General features: G+C 36.2%; 2 protein-coding genes and 1 long non-coding RNA gene across 3 annotated transcripts; 2 read left to right on the top strand and 1 right to left on the bottom strand.

Moving 5' to 3' along the window:
- Window positions 1-937: 937 nt before the first annotated feature.
- On the bottom strand, window positions 938-4,042 carry LOC106442805. Its single transcript, XM_013884449.2, has one exon. The coding sequence runs from the start codon at window positions 4,040-4,042 to the stop codon at window positions 938-940; it is 3,105 nt and encodes a 1,034-aa protein (XP_013739903.1).
- A 1,122-nt stretch (window positions 4,043-5,164) lies between these two features.
- On the top strand, window positions 5,165-7,963 carry LOC125577026. The gene is made up of 3 exons (XR_007315352.1): window positions 5,165-7,039; window positions 7,186-7,389; window positions 7,651-7,963. It is a non-coding gene; the product is annotated as an uncharacterized LOC125577026 (long non-coding RNA).
- An 8,120-nt stretch (window positions 7,964-16,083) lies between these two features.
- On the top strand, window positions 16,084-24,205 carry LOC106449990 (F-box/kelch-repeat protein At2g44700-like). The gene has a single exon (XM_013891646.3). The coding sequence runs from the start codon at window positions 16,464-16,466 to the stop codon at window positions 17,499-17,501; it is 1,038 nt and encodes a 345-aa protein (XP_013747100.2). The 5' UTR covers window positions 16,084-16,463; the 3' UTR covers window positions 17,502-24,205.
- The last annotated feature ends 865 nt before the right edge of the window (window positions 24,206-25,070 follow it).

The raw sequence follows: 25,070 nt of genomic DNA, 5'->3' as shown, positions 1-25,070 counted from the left end.
GGTCTAGTAGTTACACACTTGCATATTTGTCAATCCAACTAGAGTTCGAATCAATAAAGTGCTAGTTTTATAAGTATTTATTGAATTTTAATATAAAAATACCATATATATATATATATGTATAATATAAGAGAATACATAAAAGATAACATGGTTTGGTCATAACAATGTTCTCACTCTTCCTGTTCGAGTGGGGTTGATGACATTTTACCTTATATTAGAAAGTGGATACTTGTTTTTCGGATATTCGGGTACCCGTTCTGTTTTTGATTCGGTTCCGGTTCGGTTTCCTTTATTCGGATTTAGAAATTTAAGAATCATTCGGATATTTGAGAGTTTCGGTTCAGTTTCGGTTTCAGGTAATTTGATTCGGTTCCGGTTTAGTTTTTCGGTTCCGGTTTTTTTGCCCAGGGCTAATTTTGAATATAAATTAAAAAAGTTACATGAATGAATTCAGATTAAATTACAAAATTAATAAAGGTAAAAGAGTGGAAGCTCCCCGAAGGTTCATTAATAGTTTTCTAGATTCCAAATTTCAAAAAATTGATTTATTAACATTATACAGATCAATGGAAGAAAATTTATATGAAATATTCAAAACATAAAATAGCTATGAGTTATTTTTCTTAAGCAAATCAATATGGAGCAAGTAAAAAAATAAAAAGCTTTAGACATAAAATTTGTCGAATTGTATGATTGGTTATGTACAAATTAGTGTTTAAAATCTAATTGTTGTTTGAAAAATGAAGTTTCAGTCTTCAGATATCCTACTATATAAAAGAAGCTAAATTCTAGCTTTTTTAGAGGTGCCACATAGGCAAAATAATCCCCACCTATCAAACTGCTATGTCACTTGGAAAAAAACTATTGTCCATGTTCCTTGATTTTTTTTTTTTTGACAACTAAATCAGATTCATAAATCTAAACGGAAGGATATTCAGTACAAGATCGAGACATGACGGTGAAGAGCAGACTTCGCAATCGAGTCTGCCATCCCATTGTGTCCGCGACCAATGAAAGAAAAGCAAATGTAAGAGAAAGACAAGGATAGGAACTCGATATCCATGAGAACTCCGAAAAGCTCCACCGGATATGACTTCGAGTTTATAGCTCTAGCGAGCTCTTGTGAGTCGGTTCGAAACCAGACGTTGAGGAGAGATGTGCGCTTCGCTTCCTGTAGTGCCTCCCTCATAGCCAGCGCTTCCGCCATGAGGGGAGAGGATATGTGGTTAATCGCCTTTGAGCCTTCCGAGTAGAAACCTTGTGTTTTCTTCTCAAAGCACCACCCTAGCCCGGCTTGTTTGGATACAGACCACGCGGCGTCTGTGTTGCATAAGACCACCTCTACCTCAGTGGGTGGTATCGCTAAGTCGGGGGTAGTATGTGTCTTCGCTATCGGTTCTGATGTCTGAGCCAGAAGCCATTCGCGAGCTGATGACACTGCCTTCCCCACCACGGTACGCGCCGGTGTTGCTCTGTTTTCAAAGAGTATTAAGTTTCTTGCGGTCCAAAGGCCCCACAATAGCCACGAGTAGAAGTTGCTGTGTATGCCGGTTGGTGGCAAGCATATCAAGGTCGACATGAGCTCAAAGCAGTCATGGAGTGAAACCGCTGTGGAGAAATCCGGGCGTGAGGATAATGGAGCAAGGTCCCAGGCTTGTCGTGCAAAAGGGCATAGAAAGAATAGATGCAACGCTGTCTCCGGTTCAGCGCAGTGAGGGCAGGCTCCATTCGTATCAATTCCCCTTACCTGAAGGTTTGTGCCCAAAGCAAGAGCTCCTCGACATAGTTTCCACAAGAAGAGTTTAAGCTTTGGAGACGTCGGTAATTTCCAAACAAGCTTTTGCCCGTTGAAAGTTTCGTGCGGAGGTTGTATGGCTCGTTGGTCTGTGGCAGCTTCTCGTAAGGCGTAGTAACCAGATTTGACACTGTAAGATCCTGTTTTAGTCTTTAGCCAAACATAAGTATCCTCTACCATATAGATACTCGGTTTAATGAGATAGATATCCTGCGCCAGGGTGGGGAGAGTTGATTCCACCATTGTGTGATTCCATTCATCAGAACCTCTTATGAGGAGGTCTGAGACGAAGATATCCCTGCTTGCTTCCGTCGGCGGCCCAAAAGGAATGGTGCGAGAGGTTGAGCTGATCCATGAGTCTGACCAAAATTTAGTAGAATTCCCATTGCCTATGGCTTTTCCTAGTTGCAGTTGTAGCAACTGACATCCCGCTACCACGCCTCTCCATCCGTGAGAAGCGGAGGATGGGCAAGGAGCTGAGAGGAAGCTAGAGCTGTGACAGTACTTTCCTATAAGCAGTCGTGCTAGGAGACACTCCGGGTTGGTGAGGATGCGCCAAGCGTTCTTTGCAAGCATGGCGACGTTGAAATCTTGTATATCCCGAAGACCTAAGCCACCAACATCCTTATGCTGCGTAAGGTTGTCCCAGGCCACCCAGCATATGTTTCTTGTTGAGGGATCATGATCGCACCAGAAACGGGTGAGAGCTGATTGAATCTGGTCACAGAGCCCCACCGAGAGAAGGAAGCATGACATAGAAAAAGTAGGTACCGCGGTAAGTACTGATTTTAGCATAGTGAGCTTTCCGGAAGAGGAGAGGCGATGAGTGGACCATGCTGCGGCTCGGAGTTTGATCCTGTCTACTATGGATGAGAAGTGGTCGCGTTTCCTTCTCGAGAAAAGCTCTGGTAGTCCAAGATATTTACCTGTTCCACCTTCTTTTTCGATACCAAGGAGTAATTTGACTCGGGCTCGAGTCTCCCATGGTGTTTTCGATGAGAAGGAGATGGATGACTTGGTAGCATTGATTAGCTGACCCGAGGCTTTCTCATAATCTTTAAGGATCAGTGTAAGGGCAGAGCAATTTTCCGTCGAAGCTTTGGTGAAGATCATCGTATCATCGGCAAAGAGGAGATGATTGATCCGAGGACATCGGTGTCCAATCTTTACTCCAGTTAGAGCTCCACTCGTCTGTCCCGCTCTGCATAGTCCGGAAAAAACCTCCCCACAGAGTATAAATACATAAGGGGAGAGGGGGTCTCCTTGTCGGATACCTCGGGATAGTATAACCTCTCCTAGTGCTGCGTCGTTCACTAGAAAGGAGTAGGAGACCGTTGAGATACACTGCATCACCCAGTTAACCCACTTTGGGTCAAAACCTAGTTCCTCCAAGACCTTTTGGATAAAGTTCCACTCCAAGCGGTCATAAGCTTTGCTCATATCTGTCTTCACCGCCATGTAACAGTGTTTCTTTGCGTCCGACGTCTTGAGATAATGGAGTATCTCGTGGGTAATAAGAACATTATCCGCAATTGCTCTACCCGGTAAGAAAGCGGATTGGTTCTCGGATATTATCCCACTGAGGACAGGTCGTAGTCGAAGAGAGAGAAGTTTCGATATGATCTTATAGTAGACGTTGCAAAGTGCGATGGGGCGAAAATCTGCCACTTTAATCGCATTCTGTCCTTTCGGTATGAGTCTCACGTGTGTCCTGTTGATCATCGCCGGCATGCTTCCTGTGATAAAGAACTCACGAACCTCGGCCACAATGGCTGGCCCAACTGCATCCCAATTTGCTTGAAAGAAAGAAGCCGAGAAGCCGTCGGGTCCCGGCGCCTTATCGGGGTGGATCGCAAAGAGGGCCTTTTTTATCTCTTTTGCTGACGGAATGGAGGTGAGGGTGGCGTTAGTCTCGTCTTTGATCTTGCGAGAAAGAGCTCGTGATATCACTTCTCCTCCATCTGTGCTTGTAGTGGTGAAGATATCCTTGAAGTACCGAGCTATCTCTACCGCAATGAGTTCTTCTTCATAAACAGCTTCTCCATGCGCATTTTCCATCACTGTTAGTCTGTTCCGCGCCTTTCGTCCTTTGGAAACAGCATGGAAAAACCCTGTATTCTTATCACCCAAAGTCAGCCAAAGCAGTCTGCTTCTTTGCTTCCAAAAAGCTTCCTCCGATCTGTAAGCATCCATGAGCTTCTTGTTAATCTCTGCAATAACTTCCTCAGCTGTTTGATCTGCCATAGCCGTATCCAGCTTGGTTCTGAGCTCATCAATACGCTTCCGACTATTCATATGGTGTAGCCTACTCCACCTTGCGATTGCTGTACGGCATGCTGATATGCGAGGTAGACAGAAGAGTCGGGTAGGCTATTCCATGTATGATCAACAAGTTCCTTGATTTATATCACGTAACATCACTGAATATCCCACTCAGACGAATCCGAACGCTATAAAACCAAAGAAAAATATATAATAGGCTGCAAAAATATTTGCCGGTGGGCCAGGTAAAGAAAAATCTCGCAGCCCAAAAATATTCTCATCCAAAAAGAATTAGAAATAGATGTCATTTGGAAAATAATTAACTAACATACGACTTTTGATATTTCTAGAAATTTCAAATTTGTAACTGCTAATTTATTAATAGAATCATATATCTATATTGAATTATGTTCTATTTTTTTAATCATTAGACTTTAAGGGTAAATAAATTATTAATTTATAATATATATAGTTCATAACTTTATATTGTAGCTATAAATAAAGAGAAAATAACCAGGAAGGATGAAGAAGCTCATGTAAAATTATGTAATTAAAATGGTAAAATGGTGAGTATGATGAGATGAATCTAAGAAAATTTGTTGTACAAATTATGGTGCTTTCTTCGTCCACTATAATGATTTAAAATAAAATATATATTCACATAAATAAGTTAATATTTGTTGGTTTTTTTTTGTAAGATGTTAAGATTATCATTTTCTGAAAGGTTACACTGTTGTTTTTAAACAACTTATTACAGCAAGGAAACAAAAACAACCAACAATAACTCAAGGTAAAAAAAGCATTAAGGAGGTCTTATACAAGAAAGATAAAAAGAAGTAGAGAAGAGGAGAAAGAAGAACTTGCCGGGTAAGAGAGGAGACGGTCACGCATCATACGGTCGAGAGAGGCAAGGATGACTGATGAAGGTGAGGAGACAGCTGTGAACACACGAGCATTACGCTCTTTCCACAACAGGTAGATGGCTGACTGAAAGTAGAGCTTGATGACTGGAGTAGCATGCGCATCTGCGTTGACGCGAGGTTGATTGATCCAGGCTGCAATAGAGTGTAGATCAGCCGGAGGAGAAATCCAAATTTCAGCAGCAAAAGGCTCCCATATCAAGCGAGAGAAAGAGCACTCAAAGCAGAGATGATGGTGAGTCTCTATTTCCAGATTACAAAAGATGCACGTTCCTGAGACATTTAACCTCCAACGGCTCAAGCGATCCTTGGTTGGCAGTTTTCTCCGCAAAGCCAGCCATGATATAAACGCATTACGTGGAATATGTTCCTTGAACTAAATAGTCTTGTGCCAATATTTGTTGTTGATAGTGTTTATATTCTTTTCTGACATTAGTATCCATATTTTTTAGTAAACTGATCCAAAGAGATTAGTTTGTGGAGCTAACCAAACGAGGATTATAGTGTTTACTTTGGAAAAAGTAATAGGTTGAATGATAGATGGCGTGCGTGCTTTTTCACATAAAAATCTGCACATATATTAAAATTGTAAGATTTGAATCATAGAGAAATATAGTGTATATGACTGAAGTTGGTCCATTCCGAAACTTAAGATGGCTAAACTTCTTCCTTGTCAAAATGCATAGATGTGAATCTTATATGAATAGAGTTCTCCATTGCTTATAGCAGTGTAATAAATTCCATGTGTAAAGGAGAAGAAATGTTATATAAGTGAAAACAAAAATTATGATTTTTTTTTCTTGTGCCTATAGGCTCTTCGCAATTTGAAGATGAAAGAACATATTGTGTGAAAATCTTTGGTTCGGTCAAATTTTATCCAGTTGTTTATAAAACTGTTGTTATCTGATTCATGTAATTTTTCAGTGTTGATTTAAAAGCCCAAAAACCCCAATCTATACTGACTTTTTGATATTTTTTTCTGTGATTTGAATTTAAAAAGAGATAAAACTTTTGATAAGTTATGTAAACTCAGAACAAGTATTTAGCTTTAGAAAGCATTTACATGTTTCAAACTTATAATATATACATATATAATGTTTAAAATTATTCATATAAAACATGTGTAAAATGTGCCTGAATATGTTTCTCTTCTTTAATGTGTTAATCGTACTATATATAACATTATTTTAAAATTTCAAAAAGTTTATATCACATACAAAAAACCATCAATGAAAAATATAATTCTCCATATACAACAAGAAAAATGAAAAATTATAAACATATAAATTTAAATTAAGAAAAACTAACATTGGAAAAACAAGAAGTTAATGTAAAAGAAAAAAACCGACAAATAATATTATAAATAAAATAAATTTATAAGACACAATCCGCGCGAAGCGCGGAAAAAATCTCTAGTTTTTGAATAATAAATACCCGAACCCAACATTATCAGTGGCTACTTTTGGATAAATATAACTAATATGAATGGTATCCGATATGTATTCGGGTAAAGACCGAATCTCAAACAAGTTATACGGCCGATCCAAAGAAATAAATCTCCAAATGTGTATTTATACCTCTAGTACTGAAATATCCAAGATTTAAAGAATTGAAATAAAATCGAAGGGATTCTCAGATGTCTAAAGGGGAAATTTTACTTTTACACTTTGTTTGATACCATAATTCAACTTTACCATCACTCTAGAAACATTTTCATAAATACCTAAATCATTAATGGCCAAATGACTAAACTAACCTTTTTCAATTTATCTCTGATTTTTCCAATCTCGTCTTCTTCGTCAAGCTTCGGTGCCATCTTCATCGAGTCTCGCCGTCGCCGTATTCAAGAGGCGGCGCTGCTGCTCCTTCCTCCTGAACAGTGTTCTCTCTCCTCTTATCTCTCAGCTCCGATGAATCCTCCCTCCAGCTCCCGCGATGACGCGTCTTCAGCAAATCCCGATGGTGTCCTTCCTGCTTTCTTCTTCTGCACCGACGACTCAGACAGCTCAGCTCAACCATGGCGTTCACCTAAGTTTGAAGAATCCCTCAGTTGCACGTGGTAATTCTCTTGGTTTGATGTCTCCAGACCCTCCCGAACCACCAGATCCGCCGGATTTGGGATCTGTCATGGTGGAATCAAATCTTGTGACAGTCTCCTTTGAGTATGATCTTTCATCTTCTATGTATGGCCTTGATTTGCTTTAGGTTACGATGGGGATGGACTTGAGGGTTGTTCCGGCAGAGGAGTGGTGGGAAGAATGAGGGAGAGATTCTAGCCTCGATGGTGAAAGTGACCTAGGCCTTATGGTTACGGATTTTCTCGAGATGGGAGGTGGTGGAAGCGGTGGTGACCTAGGCCTTATGGTTACGGATTTTCCGGATCCTTCTTACCTTTCCGATAAGATTCAGGTACCTTAGGGTGATTTGGTTGGTTTTATTGGTGTTAGTATACGAATTGGGATCGTTTAGTTGATGAGGTTCCTTATGATCATGTTGAAGGGTAGAGGATAGCAAGGAAATGGTAGATTGGATAATATTTTGTAGTGCTTGGACATATGGTTTAGTATGATGCCTTTAGCTTGCTATAGATTGTTGGTTCTTGATTATTGAAGGAAATATCCAAATATATGCCTTATGATGCTGATTATAATGTTTTCCTTGCCATTTCAGAATAAACGTACAGCAAAGAACATCATTGATTTTGTCATCTGTACATAGTTGCTAATCACATTCCAATGGATAGCACTTGCCTAGAGAATTGTTTCCAGTGTGCTCTCTTCTGATGCTTATAATGTTCTTGCAACTTCACACCCCTTTGTGGCTGAGGATTTCCTCACAATTTCAAGGCTCATCAAAATGGTGTATGATCACCTTTGTAGCCAAGTTTCTTGCTGCTCTTTATGCCTTTATTACTGCAGCATGTTCGGGTAGCAGTTCACCGAGTGTCTCCTCTGATTCCCGTGGCTTCATCTCACCAATTAGCATTTTGTGATGTTTCAATTTTAAGTTGCTTAAGTGTTTTGTTTGCCTTTATCTGTGTTTATGTTATCTGCTTAGCCTTTGATGCAACAGTTTCCTTTTGTCATTTTGGCTGTGTTATTATGTTTGCTAAACAATGTCTCCATTGATAGAGCTTGAGTTTTATTTATAAAATTTGGTTTGATCAAAAAGAGAACGAGTATATCTGGAAAGCTTTCTAAATTTCTTATTAAAGTATAATTCATTTATAAGAGTTTATAAAGACAGTCTATAAGGATATGTATAAAATAACTTGAACTTAGTTTTCTACAAGGCTTTATAAGGATTATATAAATAATTTATAAATGTTTGTAAATCATTTATGAAAATTTATAAATCTTTATAAATACTTATAAAATATTTATAAGGGTTTATAAAATATTTATGAATATATATAAACTATTTATAAGGGTCTATAAATCATTTATTAAAACTTTTTATAAGGGTCTATAAATCATTTATAAGAATATTTATGGGATTATTAACTAGTTTTAAGGGATTATAATTCATTTATGAGAATGTATTAAAACTTTTTATAAGGGTCTATAAATCATTTATAAGAATATTTAAAATTGTTGAAAGAGAAAAAAAGAATATTTAAAATTATTTATAAGCGTTTATAAAATCAGTTACCAGGATTTGAAGAATTTCAAAAGGTAATTCATATATGAAGGCTCTTAAAACATTTTATAAAGGCTAATAAATCATTTATAAGGGTTTGTGAAATTTTTTTGCAAAATTATAAACTTGCTTATAAGAGATAATAAAACATCTATAAGAATATATATATAAATTATGGGTCTAAATGAGGAATATGGAATTAAAGGGAATATCATTTATGAACCATTTATAAATTTTATAATAGCTTATAAAACCTTGTATCAACCATCTATAAAGTTTATAAAACACATATAAATATTTATATAACTATTTATAAAGGTTTATAAAACTATTTAAAATGGTTTATAAAACTATTTACAAGAACTTATAAGCTACTTATAAGAGTTTATACATTTATTTATAAGTGTTTATAAATTAATTTACAAGTTTTATAAATCTATTTATAAGAGTTTATAAATCTATTTATAAGGGTTTATTCCAAAGATTATAAGAATTTAATAATCTTGATAACACAATTTATAAGAGTTTATAAATAAATTTATAAATCAGTTAGAAGAGTTTATAGATCATTTATAAATTCTTACAAAGATTATAAGTAAATCTTTATAAAAGTATTTATAAAGTTTCTCAATTTGCAGATGGCAAATCTTGTTGGTTATGTCATTGGACCATCACAGTAGGAACATCTTGATCAAACTGCTTTGTAGCTCCCATAAGTCTGGTTTTCAAGTCATCACAAACAGCTCTGTAGTGGCCAAATTTGTCATGTGAATAGCTCCCATCAGCGATCTCCATGTTCTGAAGGGTCTGCAGATCAGAGAGAGCCATCTTCAGCCCCGTGATATATTCCTGATCAACACTGTTAGCTCCCGTATATAGACAGCCGGTGATTGAAAATGGACGATTCTTTTGCCACTGTGATAACCAGCTAATGTCAGAAGTAAGACTAACTTCAGTTGCAATCACAACAATGTATTCTAGAATCATTGCAAGCTTCTTCCCTTACAAGATAGTTCTCGAAAACTGTCTCAGTTTTGGTAGAAATCAAACAGATCCTTTTTTGTTTTTTTGGTCAAAGAAATCAAACAGATCCTAAAGATTATTTCCACTACAATTCATCAACAGCTATTAGAAACAATGTTTTCAGGAATCATTGCAAGTTTCATTCATTGCAAGACAGCTATTAGAAACAATGTCTCAATCTCATTAGATCCAAACATCCTAAAGCCTAATTCTACTGCGATTCAACAAAAGTTTCAATTGCAGTCACTACAATGTCTCTGGCATCATTTCCATCTTCATTCATTACAAGGCAGATATAAGAAACGATCTCTCAATCTCGTAAGAATCGAAACATATCCTAAAGACTAATTACACTATTCGAAGAATGAAAGAATAAATCAAAGTCTGAACCATACATTTAGAGAGCCTCGCGGTCTTCTGAGACGTTTTGTGAATATGTATACTGATCTGAGAAGCCTTCTTGTTGAATTCAGATCTTGAAGATGCAGGTGGTGCCGTTTGGAGGATACATGATAACCTTCAGCTTGATGGACGGATGGGATCACTCTGATCTTCTTGAACGTTGGGAGAGTGAATGTAGCGAGACAAAAAAAAGAAAAAGAGAGAAAGAATGAACTTTTTTCGGTGAGAGACTGATAACGGAATCGTTCTTTGACTAAAGAGGTATGGTTTCAATAGATGTGAAGTCCTCTTCTTCCTCGCTAATCTCCATGACTATCGCTCTCTAAGTCTTGCTCAGAGTCTCACACAGTGTTGTCGAAGAAGCACCATTTTGACGGCTGTTTAAATAAAATTCTGGTTGTTATCTCGCCGAATTCGCTGGAGGTAACCAGAGTTCGCCGGGGATCGCCGAGTTCACGGTAGATCACCAAGTTTTCTGGAAATTGTGGAGTTCGCCGGAGATCGGCGAATCGTCGTGACAGAGATTAGGAAGAAAAATAGATCTAGGTTAAATCTATGAAATGAAGGGTATAATGGTACTTTAGCCATTAAAATTTTAATGGTAAATTTGAAAAGTGTAAAATTGAAAAGTGGTATTATGAAAGTGGTATTAGTGGCAATTTCTCATGTCTAAATCTAATTAGTACGTTGTTATACTATTAGTGATTATGATATAATAGAAAGGTTGAGTATAAATTTGTACCTCAAAAAGATGTAAAACAAAGTTTAACTTAAAAATTGCTGAAAACAACTGTTCTTTTTTCTTTCATTGAAATGACAGACATATCAGATTTCAGTATAACACATATAACTTTTAATCAAACTGTTGAATTGATCTCAAAGAAATTGCACTTGAAAGTAAAACTCAATTTCTCTTGTGAAAATAAGCTCTATCCGGTGGGAAGTCTTTTCCGTAAGTTAAACTTTTGATATTTGCACAATTTTGCATCTTTAATTGTTCGTTTGCAGTCAGTTCGATTCTTTTTGTTCCGAATTGACCTAACCCTAAAATAACTGATAAAGGACTAAAATACTTTATAAGGCGCATTTTGAATTTGATAAAAGATTCAAAACAAAGGTTAGAAACAGGTTTGATAATATTAAATTTTACATGTCCTTAAATAAACATCGAATCAAGAACAAGAAAGAGGTTTGAAAAATAGGAACTCGCATATCATTCGGAACACCACTTCTACCGTTGACAATTGTAAGTATATGATAATATTAAATTTTACAAGATAAATTTATTGGTTAATTAATTTAACACAAAATTATATTATTCATATACTTATTATATATATTATTAGAACATAGTTAAACTATATATAATCATATTGAAGTACAAGGTGTTTGTTAATTATATTATAATAGAAAAAATTAAATTCATGTATGATAATAGTCAAGTGATTTGACTATCCTATAATACTTTACAAATAAATTTGAAATGCGTAATAGGTTATATTTACTATGCTAATATTTATGTTGTATTTAAATAAATTTATTTTTTCTAATCACAAGTACAATTAACAGAATTGTTGTAGGTAGAAATGATATTTGACCAATACGTCACATTTTCTAGGTTACATTTGCTAGGTTAATTAATCTTATTCTCAATTAATAGAATGATTGGACCGATGACGGATGTCATTATTTAATAAGCTCTGAATAGCGACCTAATCTAATCTCTAACAAATGAAATTAATTAATAGATATTTTTATCTAGCATATAGGTAGCATCGTATATTTAATAAATAAATAAGAAAAGATGCAATTTTGTACTCGAAAAAAGAAGAAGAAATATCAGCTATACTGTTAAAACCTAAAATTTATGTATTTAATTTTCAAATCAATTATCTTTTTTTCAATCTTCAATGTATATGTTTCATAATCATTAAATATTATTTTTCTTTTTTACATAATCATATAAATATTTAAATACTATTTAGTGTTAGAAAAATGATAATATCCATACGTATCTCTACAAGTAACTATTTTAATATTTAATAATTAATAAATTTATTATATTTAATGTGTTTCAACAATTTTATATTTATCATAAATTGAAATTAACCCTGGTAAATACTGTGGCTAGCTCTGCTACTGTTATTGTGCATTTTATATAGGGATTTTTGCAAAATTGACCTACAACTTAAAGTCAAACACAAAACTAACCTCTCTTTTTTTTGAAAATTGGTTTTGCCCTATTCACCCCACAAGTTCATATAATTTACGAAAATGCCATCAATTTTTTTTTATTTTTTTTCTTTTCGAAAATGACATTTTTACTCTCTCACCCTCATCATCCTCAAGTAATTACAAGATTGCCATTGTCATCAATACCACAACCACCATGAACAACCAATTTGAAGCTCTTAATGCTCCCAAAATCGATTTACCCTTCTTCTTTTTCCATTCTTGTGAACTAAACACAACATATCTCTCACTTTCTCTCCACAATGAGCTAAAAAAACTTAAGATTTTGATTCTAAAATTTTTATGGTTCATAAAGTCATAGAAGCTAACGATTATGGGTGGGTGACTTTCGTTTGTGATTATGTGTGCTTGGAGAAGCCTTATGTATGCTAAGGAACTTATCTCACCAATTTAAGGTATGACATCGAGTTTTTTTCCAGATCTGTTCGTCAGACGACTTACTTGGGAAGTCGTCTGCTGTAGATGACTTACCTTTCAGTCGTCTGGCTGTAGACGACTTACTTGGAAGTCGTCTGGTCAACGCAGAGGTTATTTTTGCAATTGACTTTGAAATCTGTAACCTGAGACGACTGAAAGTTAAGTCGTCTACTATTGTTTGGTTTCAAAAAAAATTCCAAAGAACCTAGACGACTTACATTTCAGTCGTCATAGGTTAGTTTTGCATTTGACTGTATAATTTCAGAAGTTTGACTTCCCCAGACGACTTACATTTCAGTCGTCTGGCGAAAATTAAAATAATAATATTTTTTTTAAAGTAAACGACTTACAATTAAGTAGTCGTAGGTTAGTTTTGCAATTGAAAAAAAAAACTTCAAGATTTAATTATACACAGACGACTTATAATTCAGTCGTCCACCAGACGACTTAATTGTAAGTCGTCTAGGACTTTTTTCCGAGATTCTGGTCAAACCTCGTAAATCCTGGACGACTTACATTTCAGTCGTCTCGTGGACGACTGAATTATAAGTCGTCTGTATATAATTAAATCTTGAAGTTTTTTTTTTCAATTGCAAAACTAACCTATGACGACTTAACTGTAAGTCGTCTACTTTTAAAAAAATATTATTATTTTAATTTTCACTAGACGACTGAAATGTAAGTCGTCCAAAAAGTCAAACTTTTGAAATAATCCAGTCAAATGCAAAACTAACCTCTGACGACTGAAATGTAAGTCGTCTAGCTTTTTTGGAGTTTTTTTTTTAACCAAACAATAGTAGACGACTTAACTTTCAGTCGTCCGAAATAACAGATTTCAAAGTCAATTGCAAAAATAACCTCTGCGTTGACCAGACGACATATAGTTTAGTCGTCTAGACAACTTAGATTGAAGTCGTCCGCGTCTTCTCCACTAGTTTTTAAGTCTTCTACGTTAGTTTTTGAATAACTTGTATTTTTAAGAGTGATAAGTAACTTCAAGATATGTAAAACTCATATTTACAAAATATGTTCTCTCCCTTAGTTTTACTAAATTTGACTAAGTTTTTCAATGCAAACTTATAAAAAATATGATATGTTTTGACTAGTTACTATTATTTGTTTCCATCTCTTACCAACATTCTTGTTTATTAAGATGAGAAAAAGGCCATTGGAGTTTATTATTGCATATGAGAGATCCAAAGATAAGAAAAAGGCTACTGAAGTCTATTATTTCATTGATTTGTAAATGTGTAAACACATTGTTAGCACATTTAATACATCTTGGAAAACATTATTACTGATTTTACAAAAAAATCACAACTAAAAGAGTATACATGCAATTCACAAAACAGACCACAAACAAAACTATTATAGATCATTCATCTACAAAGACAAGCTTGGATTCCACTTGAGTAGACAAGACCAGACAACTTTTAAGAAGTCCAGACGACTTCTAGGAAGTCCAGACGACTTCCAGGAAGTTCAGACGACTTTGCCAGAAGACTTTTAGGAAGTTCAGACGACTTCCAGACGACTTTACAGGAAGTCCAGACGACTTTTAGGAAGTCCATACGACTTCCAGACGACTTCCAGACGACTAACAAGTAAGTCGTCCCAGAAGTCTTCCAGATCTGAAAAACCTGCATATTAAATCCAGATCTGGAAAACCTGCATATTCAAAAACGTTCAAATGGCTTAAAAACAGAAAAAATGAATGGAAGATTAGATAAATCTACATTTACAGAACACACAAAATTACATATCTAAAAATAAAAGATCTACCTTTAAATTAGTGGAAGATGAGTACCATCTAATTAAAAACCTGCAAAAAAAAAATAGATTAGTAACAAAGACATGAGACAAAATTGAAAAATTCATATAAAGTTTGGTGTTTTCAAGTCAAAGAGATTAGAGTGGGTTTGGAGAGTTTTAGTTTGGGAAAAAAGTAAGAACTTTATACAACAAGAAGTTACCAAATGAAGAAAAATCAGACATAAGAACTTACCAAAACGCTCAGAAAAATCCAGACGACTTCCTAGAAGTCCAGACGACTTCCTGGAAGTCCAGACGACTTCCTGGAAGTCCATACGACTTCCTGGAAGTCCCGACGACTTCCTGGAAGTCTAGACGACTTTGTCAGAAGACTTCCAAGAAGTCCAGACGACTTCCAGACGACTTCCAGACGACTAACAGGTAAGTCGTCCGAGAAGTCTTCCAGATCTGAAAAACCTGCACATCAAATCCAGATCTGAAAAACCTGCATATCCAAAAACGTTCAAATGACTTAAAAATAGAGAAAATGAGTGGAAGATTAGATAAATCTACATTTATAGAACACACAAAAATACATATCTAAAATTAATAGATCTACCTCTAAATTAGTGGAAGATGAGTACCATTTGATTAAAAACCTGCAAAAGAGATAGATTAGTAAGAAATACATGAGACAAAACTGAAAAATTCATATAAAGTTTGGTGTTTTCAAGTCAAAGAGATTAGAGAGAGGTTGGAGAGTTTTAGAATGATGAACATTACATTTTTGTTGCAGCCATTTGAGAGGAGGAGAGAGAATGTGTAAATTTTTCTTTTTATAGGGAGACAAAAAATCCAATTAGATTAAATATTTTTGACTCAGACGACTTCCTGGACGACTTACATTTCAGTCGTCTGGTGAAGAAATTAAAACAGACGACTTACATGTAAGTCGTCCAGAAGAGTTTAATATTTTTAGCGGGAAATTAAATATTTTTAGCGGGAAACTAAAATAGAAGACTTCCCAGACGACTTACAAGTAAGTCGTCTGGACGACTGAAATATACGTCGTCCGGGTAGATTATTCAACAGACGACTGAAATATAAGTCGTCCACACCCTAAACATAACCCCTAAACTTAATTATCTAATTAAACACTTCATAAAACCAAATCAAACTTGAAAAGTGTTTACTATACACAAAAATAAACACATATAGGTGAAAACTAATTTTTGAAAAAAATATTTTAGTTTTCCAAAATCTAACCCTAACAATACATACAATACTACAACATATGTTTGCCAAACTCCTAAACCAAAGTATTTCATGATTCACTACTTTCACTCATCTATCTTCAAAACAAATCAATTTTATCATATCTTAATTTATATTAGTTAAAACTGTTTATATTACTTGATTTTTATTTTTTACGCATCAAAATATTTTTTTACAAGATTTATAAATTATTTTTAAAATAAATTGGTACCAGACGACTTACACTTCAGTCGTCCAGACGACTTCCAACATCTCAGACGACTCAGACGATTTACTGGGGCTATATTCGTAAAAATGGCTTCTGTTTTTTTTGTTTGGTCACAAGGGGCTGAGCTGTAATTTCACTAGACTTTTAGGTTAGTTTTGCATTTGATTCAAGTTTGGGTATAAGTTTGGGATTAAAATCAAGTTGTGGGTTAGTTTTGGCAAAAACTCCTTTTATATATAGTATTTTTTCGTAGTTTGTCAATAGTCTACAAGAAAATATGATAAACATTTATCTCGTTGACCAAAAAAGACTACAAGAAAATATATAAAAATATATTATAGAAAATTTTAACGGAAAACTGATAACCTATATCCTAATTTCGTCGTATATAAATAGAGTATTAACGATACAAAGAAAGAAAGATAAAAGAGTATTGCTAACTGACTACAATTTGACGTCTTTCGTTCGCCGCCTCTGACGCCGACGAGAGCCACCGCGGAAGATCAACAAACCGATGTCGCCGTCACAGTTTTCCTCACTGCCTAACGACATAGCGTGGCAAGTCTTAGCCCGCGTGCCGAAATGCAAATACCCACTCCTCGCTTGCGTCTCCAAGAACTTCACTTATCTTGTTCAGTCGCCGGAGATTCACAAGATTCGCTCTCTCCTCCGCAAAGATTCCCTCTACATCTCCTTCAGGAACAAAAACGATCGCGCCCAGAACCCGCGTTGGTACACTCTGCGCAGAGCGGAGAACAATCCGAGCGAGAACCAGTTCGTCGTCTCCGTCAACCCCGCGCTTCCTAACCATTACCACCGCATGCCCTCGATCGTCGCTCACGGTCCGGAGATTTTCTTTATCTGCGGCCCGTTCTTTCAGTCGCCAAGCTTTTGGGTCTTTGATTCTCGAACCGACGAGCTTCGACGAGGACCAACCATGAACGCGAACCGAACGTACAAAAGCGTGGGAGTAGTCGGGCGCAAGCTATACGTGGTCGGAGGAGTAAGATCTAACGAGAATGTCGCCGAGTCATTTGACCTAGCGACGGAAACTTGGGAGCCAGCGCCGATCCCTAAGGAAGAAAAGACGTGGCACGCGTCTGCCACGGTGTCATTAGACTGGAAGGTGTGTGCGTTAATGCTCGTTGGAGCCTACGCTGTTTGCTACGATCCTTGGGATGGTTCTTGCCAGAGTTTTGCTTTGCCTAAGGATAAGTGGTGGAAAACGGGTGTTTGTGGGATGGAGAATGTGCTCTACGTTTATTACGCTAGGTTCGGGCTGATGTGGTATGACACTGAGCTGAGGGTATGGAGAGTGGTGAATGGTTTGAGTGATGTCAAAAAGGTTCGATCCGTTGGGATGGCGGAATACTATGGAAAGGTGGCGCTTTTGTGGAAAGAACATGGTGGTTGTGGAAAGGAGATTTGGTGTAGAATGATTGCTATGGGTAAGTGTGAAGAAGGGGTCAAGGGGACTGCAGAATCGGCTCAACTTCTGGGGAGTGTCCCTGATGGCTACAGAATGGATCATTGTCTATCAGTTTCAGATTAAAGAAGATAGATTGAGCTAATTATTTTGATGTGTGGGCTATGCTATTCTGTTTACTAATACTTTTGCCATCGTTGTACAAAAGCATGTGGTGCTTGCACATGTGTTATGTGCTATGCTATTCTGTTTACTAATACTTTTGCCATCGTTGTACAAAAAGCAAGTGGTGCTTGCACATGTGTTATGTTGTTTCCAGTTTAAAACAGGCCGGGGAACCAGACAATGAATTCATTTGAATATCAATGAGTTTGTATTTTCAGTTTGATTGTTGTATAGATTCTCGGATTCTCCTAGGTATTTTCAGCAGTAGTAGCATACGTGAGATGATTGGTGATAATAATGATTTTTTGTGCAGTCAAGACGTGTGGGTGATGGCTAAATATACAGTTACTGTTCTTTGTAAGTTTGACCCTGCTCAATGAACCTTCTCTTGGGATTCATTTTTTCAATTTTTTATTATTAATTTTTTTTTTCTTTTTGATTTTTCTAGACCAATCGTGGGCCGCCACGACACATGGGATCCGCGCTACAATGATGAACTTTAGAAGAGAGGGGTTCAGCCAAGAGAGCTTTAGGAGAGAAAAATTCATGTGATTGAGTTATTTTATTATTATTTTCTTGATTTCTGTGTAAACTTTCCCCATAAATGGGGGTGCTCTCATATTTATTATGGGCTTTGTCATTAGGTGGGAATTGTTGGAGCTCACATGATTAGGATTTACAAGCATTAATTAGGGCTAGAAGTTTATTAAATGAATAAATTTTATCCTTTCTGTGTTTTGTATGGAAGCCAAGGTTATTGACTTCTATTATCTGCAAAGACAATTTGACAAACTTATACTTTAACCATGGGGTGTTCTGTGGTGCTCCTAATGTTTGCATAGAAATAAAATGGAAGGGATTCTAAGATGTCTAAATCTAAGTAATACGAAGATCTGTTATACAATTAGTGATTGTGATATATTACAAAGGTTGACTACAAATTCAAGAAATCAGATGATTCAACGTTGCTTGTGTGAATTAATTTGATATATTCATGTATATATATAGTATATATATATTTTGATGTGTTTGTGCCGGATACAGAGAGGTCTTTATCTGTATGTCGGGTGCCGGGTACAGAGAGGTGTTTATCTGTAGCCCGGATTGTATAGAGGTTACGGTCAGCTATAGTCGACCTGTTGATCGTAGCCTGGTCGGAGGAGTAAGATCTAACGAGAATGTCGCCGAGTCATTTGACCTAGCGATCAAGTAATTAATTCAGACTCGATTTCAGACAGACGGAACATATTAGAAATAAATTATAGTTATTCAAGGTCCTAAGCCGTGTATGAGAAGTTCGGGAATAGACCCTCACCTTAGCCAAAATTGGAGATGAATCACAAAAATGATCCAAGATCTCGTCCAACAAGACTCAGTCCAACTTTAGAATTAATTACTTGAAATACAAGTAACACTAAAGTTGCATGATTGCATCCTGCGCGCATGTGCATGAATAAGGTTTACGTTATATATTTTTCTTGCAACACAAGGACCAATAACAATGGTACTTAACCTCACGGCTTAAGCTTCTCGGACTCCGTCGACGGAAGCTGTGACTCAGGTGGCTCACGGTTCATAATGGTGTTGATCGGTGTTGGTAGTGTCGAGACGCTGATGGATCTGGTTTCACTCTCTTTCTTAGTCTCCGCCTGTTCACGTTATTGAACAAAAGCATGGTAATATCGATGGATCTATTGCAACAAGATTATGACAGTGGCATGACGACGGCTCCGGTGTTGATAGTGAAGATGATGACTCCGGTCAGGGCCGGCTCAACACTGATAGGGGCCCTAGGGCAAAAAAAAAAATTTTACTCTCTAAAATATATATAAAGATAATGTTTAAAATATTTTAAAAATTTAATCAATAATATTTTTTATATTTTGTAATGAAAATAAAACTATATACATATCAAATAATTTTGGGCCCTTTTCAATTTTATTTATTATATTTATAATTTTTTTATATATAAAAATATAGATTTATAAAAAATTGGGCCCCTTATTTATCATTACACGGGGGGACACGGGCTCGGACCCGGGGCGGTCGCACCGCTTGTCCCCCCTTGTAAGCCGGCCCTGACTCCGGTGGTGGGACACGGCTTGATAATGGTGGCTGGATCAAACTCCGGTGATCACGGCAACGGTCCCGATGGTGCTGGCACGGTGATGCGACAATGCAAGCTGACACTCCGGTGATGAACCGATCACATCCTTAGAGATTGGCGCTGGTGGTGATAAAACGTGACGGCTCTCTCTCTAACCCACGATGCGTTTTTTTATTAGGTTTGAGAAGGAGATATATACACATGCATATATAGCACGGTTTAAGAAATGGTCTGGTACAATTAATTAACAAATGAATCACACCGGTTTGGGTGAACCGGGTCGTTACAATTCTTCCCCACTTAATTGGAATTCGTCCTCGAATTCAAGTCTCTATACTCGTCTACTAGTTTTATTTTCCAAAATAAAATTTCAATATTCAATCCTCATCTTAGACTCGGTCTCTCAAGTTTCCTCTTGGATCTTATCTCTTTCTTATTCAACTTTGATCAATATGGTCATCATTTCTGAACTGCTTCCACTTGTTGATTTGTAATCTCCACAGACTCGATGAGTGTAGACAATTTTTTTTTTTAAAGATCACTTGGTGGCTGCTGTAAAATAAGTTTTGGCCCTCGCACAACCTTCCTCAATACTGACACATGGAACTCATCGTGAAAGTTTGACAACTCTGCTGATAACTGCAATCTATAAGCCACAACTCCAATCTGCTCCACAATAAGGTACAGTCTCATATATCTCGGCTTAAGCTTCCTTAGCTCTCGAGTCTTAGATCCTCTGAAATGTCTTCATTTTCAGGTACACTAAATTATCCAATTAAACTTCCAAGTCTCTCGAGCATTAACTGCATTTTTTTTTGTTTTTTTAGCCATCAACTTCCTTAAGGTGGTTATTGAGCATTGTCTATTTGCTTCAACGTCCATTAAACCATTGGTTGCTATACGTCCTAGTGCTTCCCCGGGTCTAGCATGTGTGTGAATGATCTTCCATAAAAAGCCTCCGAAAGTGATATATGAATGCTCCAGTGATAATTGTTATTGTACATGAACTATTCCAGCCGTAGATGTTTTTCTCAATTTTTTTTTTTCCGTGAGCTAAGGACAAAACCCAAGGATGCCCTTTCGAGTTTAACTTAGCGAGACGGTCCATGATCGATCATACATTATTCTTCATGAAACTTGACTTCCATAGTCCAATGAGGAAACCAACAATCAACATATCTCATTTCCAATCTGGAAGAAGTAGATGGTGTAGTAATCCCATAAATAATTGATGTTCTGCTTTAACCATCTAACAAGTCTGACATAGACACAATGTAGTTACATCTTCCTATTTTTTTTTTCTGCCAGAAACTACACTTACTCAGCTAGCAACAACTGATGCTTTCCAAGCTTACCTAACACAATCTGTAAATGCTCAGCATGCTCTTCTCTGCTCCGAGAATGAATCAGGATGTAGTCGATGAATACAATTGCGCACTTATCTAAGTGTTCTCAAAAATGTCACTCATAAGCTTCACGAATGCTAACGGTGCATTCGTCAAGCTAATGGATAACATTATAACTCATAATATCCATAACATATACAAAAATCCACATCGGTAGATACTCCTCAGGTATGACAATCTGATGGTATTCTGATGCAAGTCAACCTTCAAGAACTATGTACCTCCTGTAGGTAATCCAACAACTCATCAATACGCGGAAACAATACTTATCCTTTGGTCACTTTGTTCAGACCTCTGTAGTCGATACAAATTCTGAAACTCTCATCTTTCTTCTTCACAAATAATAATGATGCTCCTCACGATGAAGTACTTGGTCTTGTAAAACCCTTGTTTGATGAATCTTTCATATGCTCTTTCCACTCGGTCATCTCTGCTGGCGCTAATTGGTATAGAAAATCGTGAAACCGGTGTCGTCCTTGACTCCAACTCGATCGCAAGAACGTCTCCTCTAGCTGGCAGTGATCCTTTTAAAGCCTCAAATACATCCTCATACTTTGTAATATCTGAAAATCCTGTAACTCATGATGTCCATCATCCTTAACCATCAAAATGTTCGCCAAAAATCCATTTACTCCTATATCCAATAACTCCTCAGCATGTAGCATGTAGACAATACAACCTCTCATCGGATCCATGAATAAGAACTCTTTCCACTCAGGCAAATCAACACTACCTGATGTCATGACATCCAATCCTTCTCAAGAATGACATCACATAAACTCAGCTCCATCTCTGATGAATCTCCGAATAACTCGACTCCTCCATGCATAAATGGTACAACTCGTACATCAATATCTCTCAATGTCCTATGTTAGCTGTCCGAACTGACACACCTCTGAAACGGTCAACAATGCCAAAAACTGGCAAGCAAAGCCAAGTGTAACTCCAATATGAACATAACGCAAGCCGCTGCACCCTAATTCAAAAGCGATCTCCACGAGTTCACAAACCAAATATACCTCCAATATAGTCAATAAACTTGTATACACAACAACACATGCCAACCAATGGCTCATACGTCACACCATGTAATCTCCAGTAACAAAAACTCGTGGCAAGATTGCTTGAAGTAGGGTGGAAGCAGAAACGTCACATATCCACTCCTGGATAATCTCGGAATCATGACCGAAGAAACTGATAACTTCTGAGAAAACTGACGAACTGAGACATCACCCATCTGCTGTTGAACATCTGGCTAGAACCCTGTTAGTCGAAAGATGAATGACGATGACTTTACTCATCGTCATCGAAAGAGACAATTGAGTTAGTAATTACTGGACAAAATGGTGCTAAAAGAACTTCGCAAACATTTTTTTTAATTATATATATATATATATATATAAAAATTATTTTTATACTTTTTCTTTAAACGTAGAAAAACTGAATCCCCTAATCGTCATCCCGGGACGGAACCCCGCTCTGATACCAAATTGTGACACCCGTCACCTCCTATCTGGAGAACAGCGTGCCACCAACAATATCACGTATAATAAAAGCCCATATACCCAATTACACTCACCCAAAGCCCAAATAAAAAAATCCGAATAAAAAGCCTAGTAGCACCAGTTCCGTCCAAATATCATATACTCGTTTGTCTCACCTGAAATGGGGAAGAAAGAGGGGTGAATAACAGGGGAGTCACTCAGTGAGGTATGGGATGCTATCCCGAAGTCCGTAGACCCGGACATAGCACTCTGAATAAATATAATTTATCCTAATACATGCCAAACACGGTACCTAAAGCACCCAAGAAACAAACAATGGTCCTAGCGACCTGCCCACTAACAGGCCAAAAATACCCTCGAAAAAGTGCTCGGTCACACACGCCCGTAGACGATTTATCGACCTACAGGCTACGATCAACAGGTCGACTATAGCTGACCATAACCTCTATACAATCCGGGCTACAGATAAACACCTCTCTGTACCCGGCACCCGACATACAGATAAAGACCTCTCTGTATCCGGCACAAACACATCAAAATATATATATACTATATATATACATGAATATATCAAATTAATTCACACAAGCAATGTTGAATCATCTGATTTCTTATTTCCGGTTTAAGCAAAGAACCTAAAAACTAAACAAGCAATGACAGACTCGATGTCAGACAGACGGAACATATTAGAAATAAATTATACTTATTCAAGGTCTTAAGCCGTGTATGAGAAGTTCGGGAATAGACCCTCACCTTAGCCAAAATTGGAGATGAATCACAAAAATGATCCAAGATCTCGTCCAACAAGACTCAGTCCAACTTTAGAATTAATTACTTGAAATACAAGTAACGCTAAAGTTGCATGATTGCATCCTGCGCGCATGTGCATGAATAAGGTTTACGTTATATATTTTTCTTGCAACACAAGGACCAATAACAATGGTACTTAACCTCACGGCTTAAGCTTCTCGGACTCCGTCGACGGAAGCTGTGACTCAGGTGGCTCACGGTTCATAATGGTGTTGATCGGTGTTGGTAGTGTCGAGACGCTGACGGATCTGGTTTCACTCTCTTTCTTAGTCTCCGCCTGTTCACGTTATTGAACAAAAGCATGGTAATATCGATGGATCTATTGCAACAAGATTATGACAGTGGCATGACGACGGCTCCGGTGGTGATAGTGAAGATGATGACTCCGGTGGTGGGACACGGCTTGATAATGGTGGCTGGATCAAACTCCGGTGATCACGGCAATGGTCGCGATGGTGCTGGCACGGTGATGCGACAATGCAAGCTGACACTCCGGTGATGAACCGATCACATCCTTAGAGATTGGCGCTGGTGGTGATAAAACGTGACGGCTCTCTCTCTAACCCACGATGCGTTTTTTTATTAGGTTTAAGAAGGAGATATATACACATGCATATATAGCACGGTTTAAGAAATGGTCTGGTACAATTAATTAACAAATGAATCACACCGGTTTGGGTGAACCGGGTCGTTACAATTTACATATAGGTAGCATCGCACATAATAATAAACTAGATTTCCACCCGCACAACCGTGCGGGTATATATTTTCACATTTATATATATAAATATTTGTTTTACATAATTATTATATATTTTTAATATTACTCACATATTTAAATGTTTGTATAATTATGCCAAATATAATAATTTTATAGTTTTTATACTGTAAATTAAAATCATCATAAATATATATATGTTGCTTATTATATATTTGTCTTATTGAATTTGCGTTTGATTACTAAACTAAAATTTTTAATGCATGAAACAACATATATGAAAACAATTTTGTATTTAATTTATTATAATCATGATCCGTAATTCATCGCTAGATTTTTTAGTAATTTTTTAATGTTTATTAATTTTATATAATAAATTACTGTATATTAAAAAGTTTAAGATAAGTTAAATTTTTATACATGTATTATATAGTTTACTAATATTAACCGTTCTACTAATATATTATATTTTTAGCATAAATATTATATATTTATGAAAGTAAAATATGCTAACTTATCAATTTAAATAATTTTATCATATTTTCTTCAATATAACATTTTTATTTTAAAATGATAGATATTGTTATAAAATTGATAAAATAGGATATAATTTTATTCTTTTAGTAACATTTCATTACTAATTACAAAATTAGTTGAAAATATTTATATTCAATTTATGACAATTAAGATCGTATTATAATCTTTTTCAAGAGATTTGTTAGAATTTTAATTATTTTTTTAAAAAATTAAAAGATATAAATGATATTATGATTAAAGTAGTTAAAAATATTATGTATATTAGCATTAGTGATATACATTTAATATAAAATTTAAATGATGGTCCAAATAAAAATATCACTCATCAAAAAATCATGATTTTTATTTTATTATAAAACAAATTTGAAAAAATTAAAATAAAAATAAATATTTATTTCTAACAAAATCTATAAAAAATATTAGTAAATGTATTTGTGAAATTAATTA

This window comes from Brassica napus, chromosome A8 (assembly GCF_020379485.1).
Source record: "Brassica napus cultivar Da-Ae chromosome A8, Da-Ae, whole genome shotgun sequence".
NCBI lineage: Eukaryota > Viridiplantae > Streptophyta > Magnoliopsida > Brassicales > Brassicaceae > Brassica > Brassica napus.
Note: the sequence above shows the minus strand (reverse complement) of the source record. Positions and strands in the feature narration are given on the sequence as shown.

Excerpts from the sequence above, each read along its gene's own strand:
- LOC106442805 (XM_013884449.2), bottom strand. The coding sequence starts at position 4,042 with ATGGCAGATCAAACAGCTGAGGAAGTTATTGCAGAGATTAACAAGAAG.
- LOC106449990 (XM_013891646.3), top strand. The coding sequence starts at position 16,464 with ATGTCGCCGTCACAGTTTTCCTCACTGCCTAACGACATAGCGTGGCAA.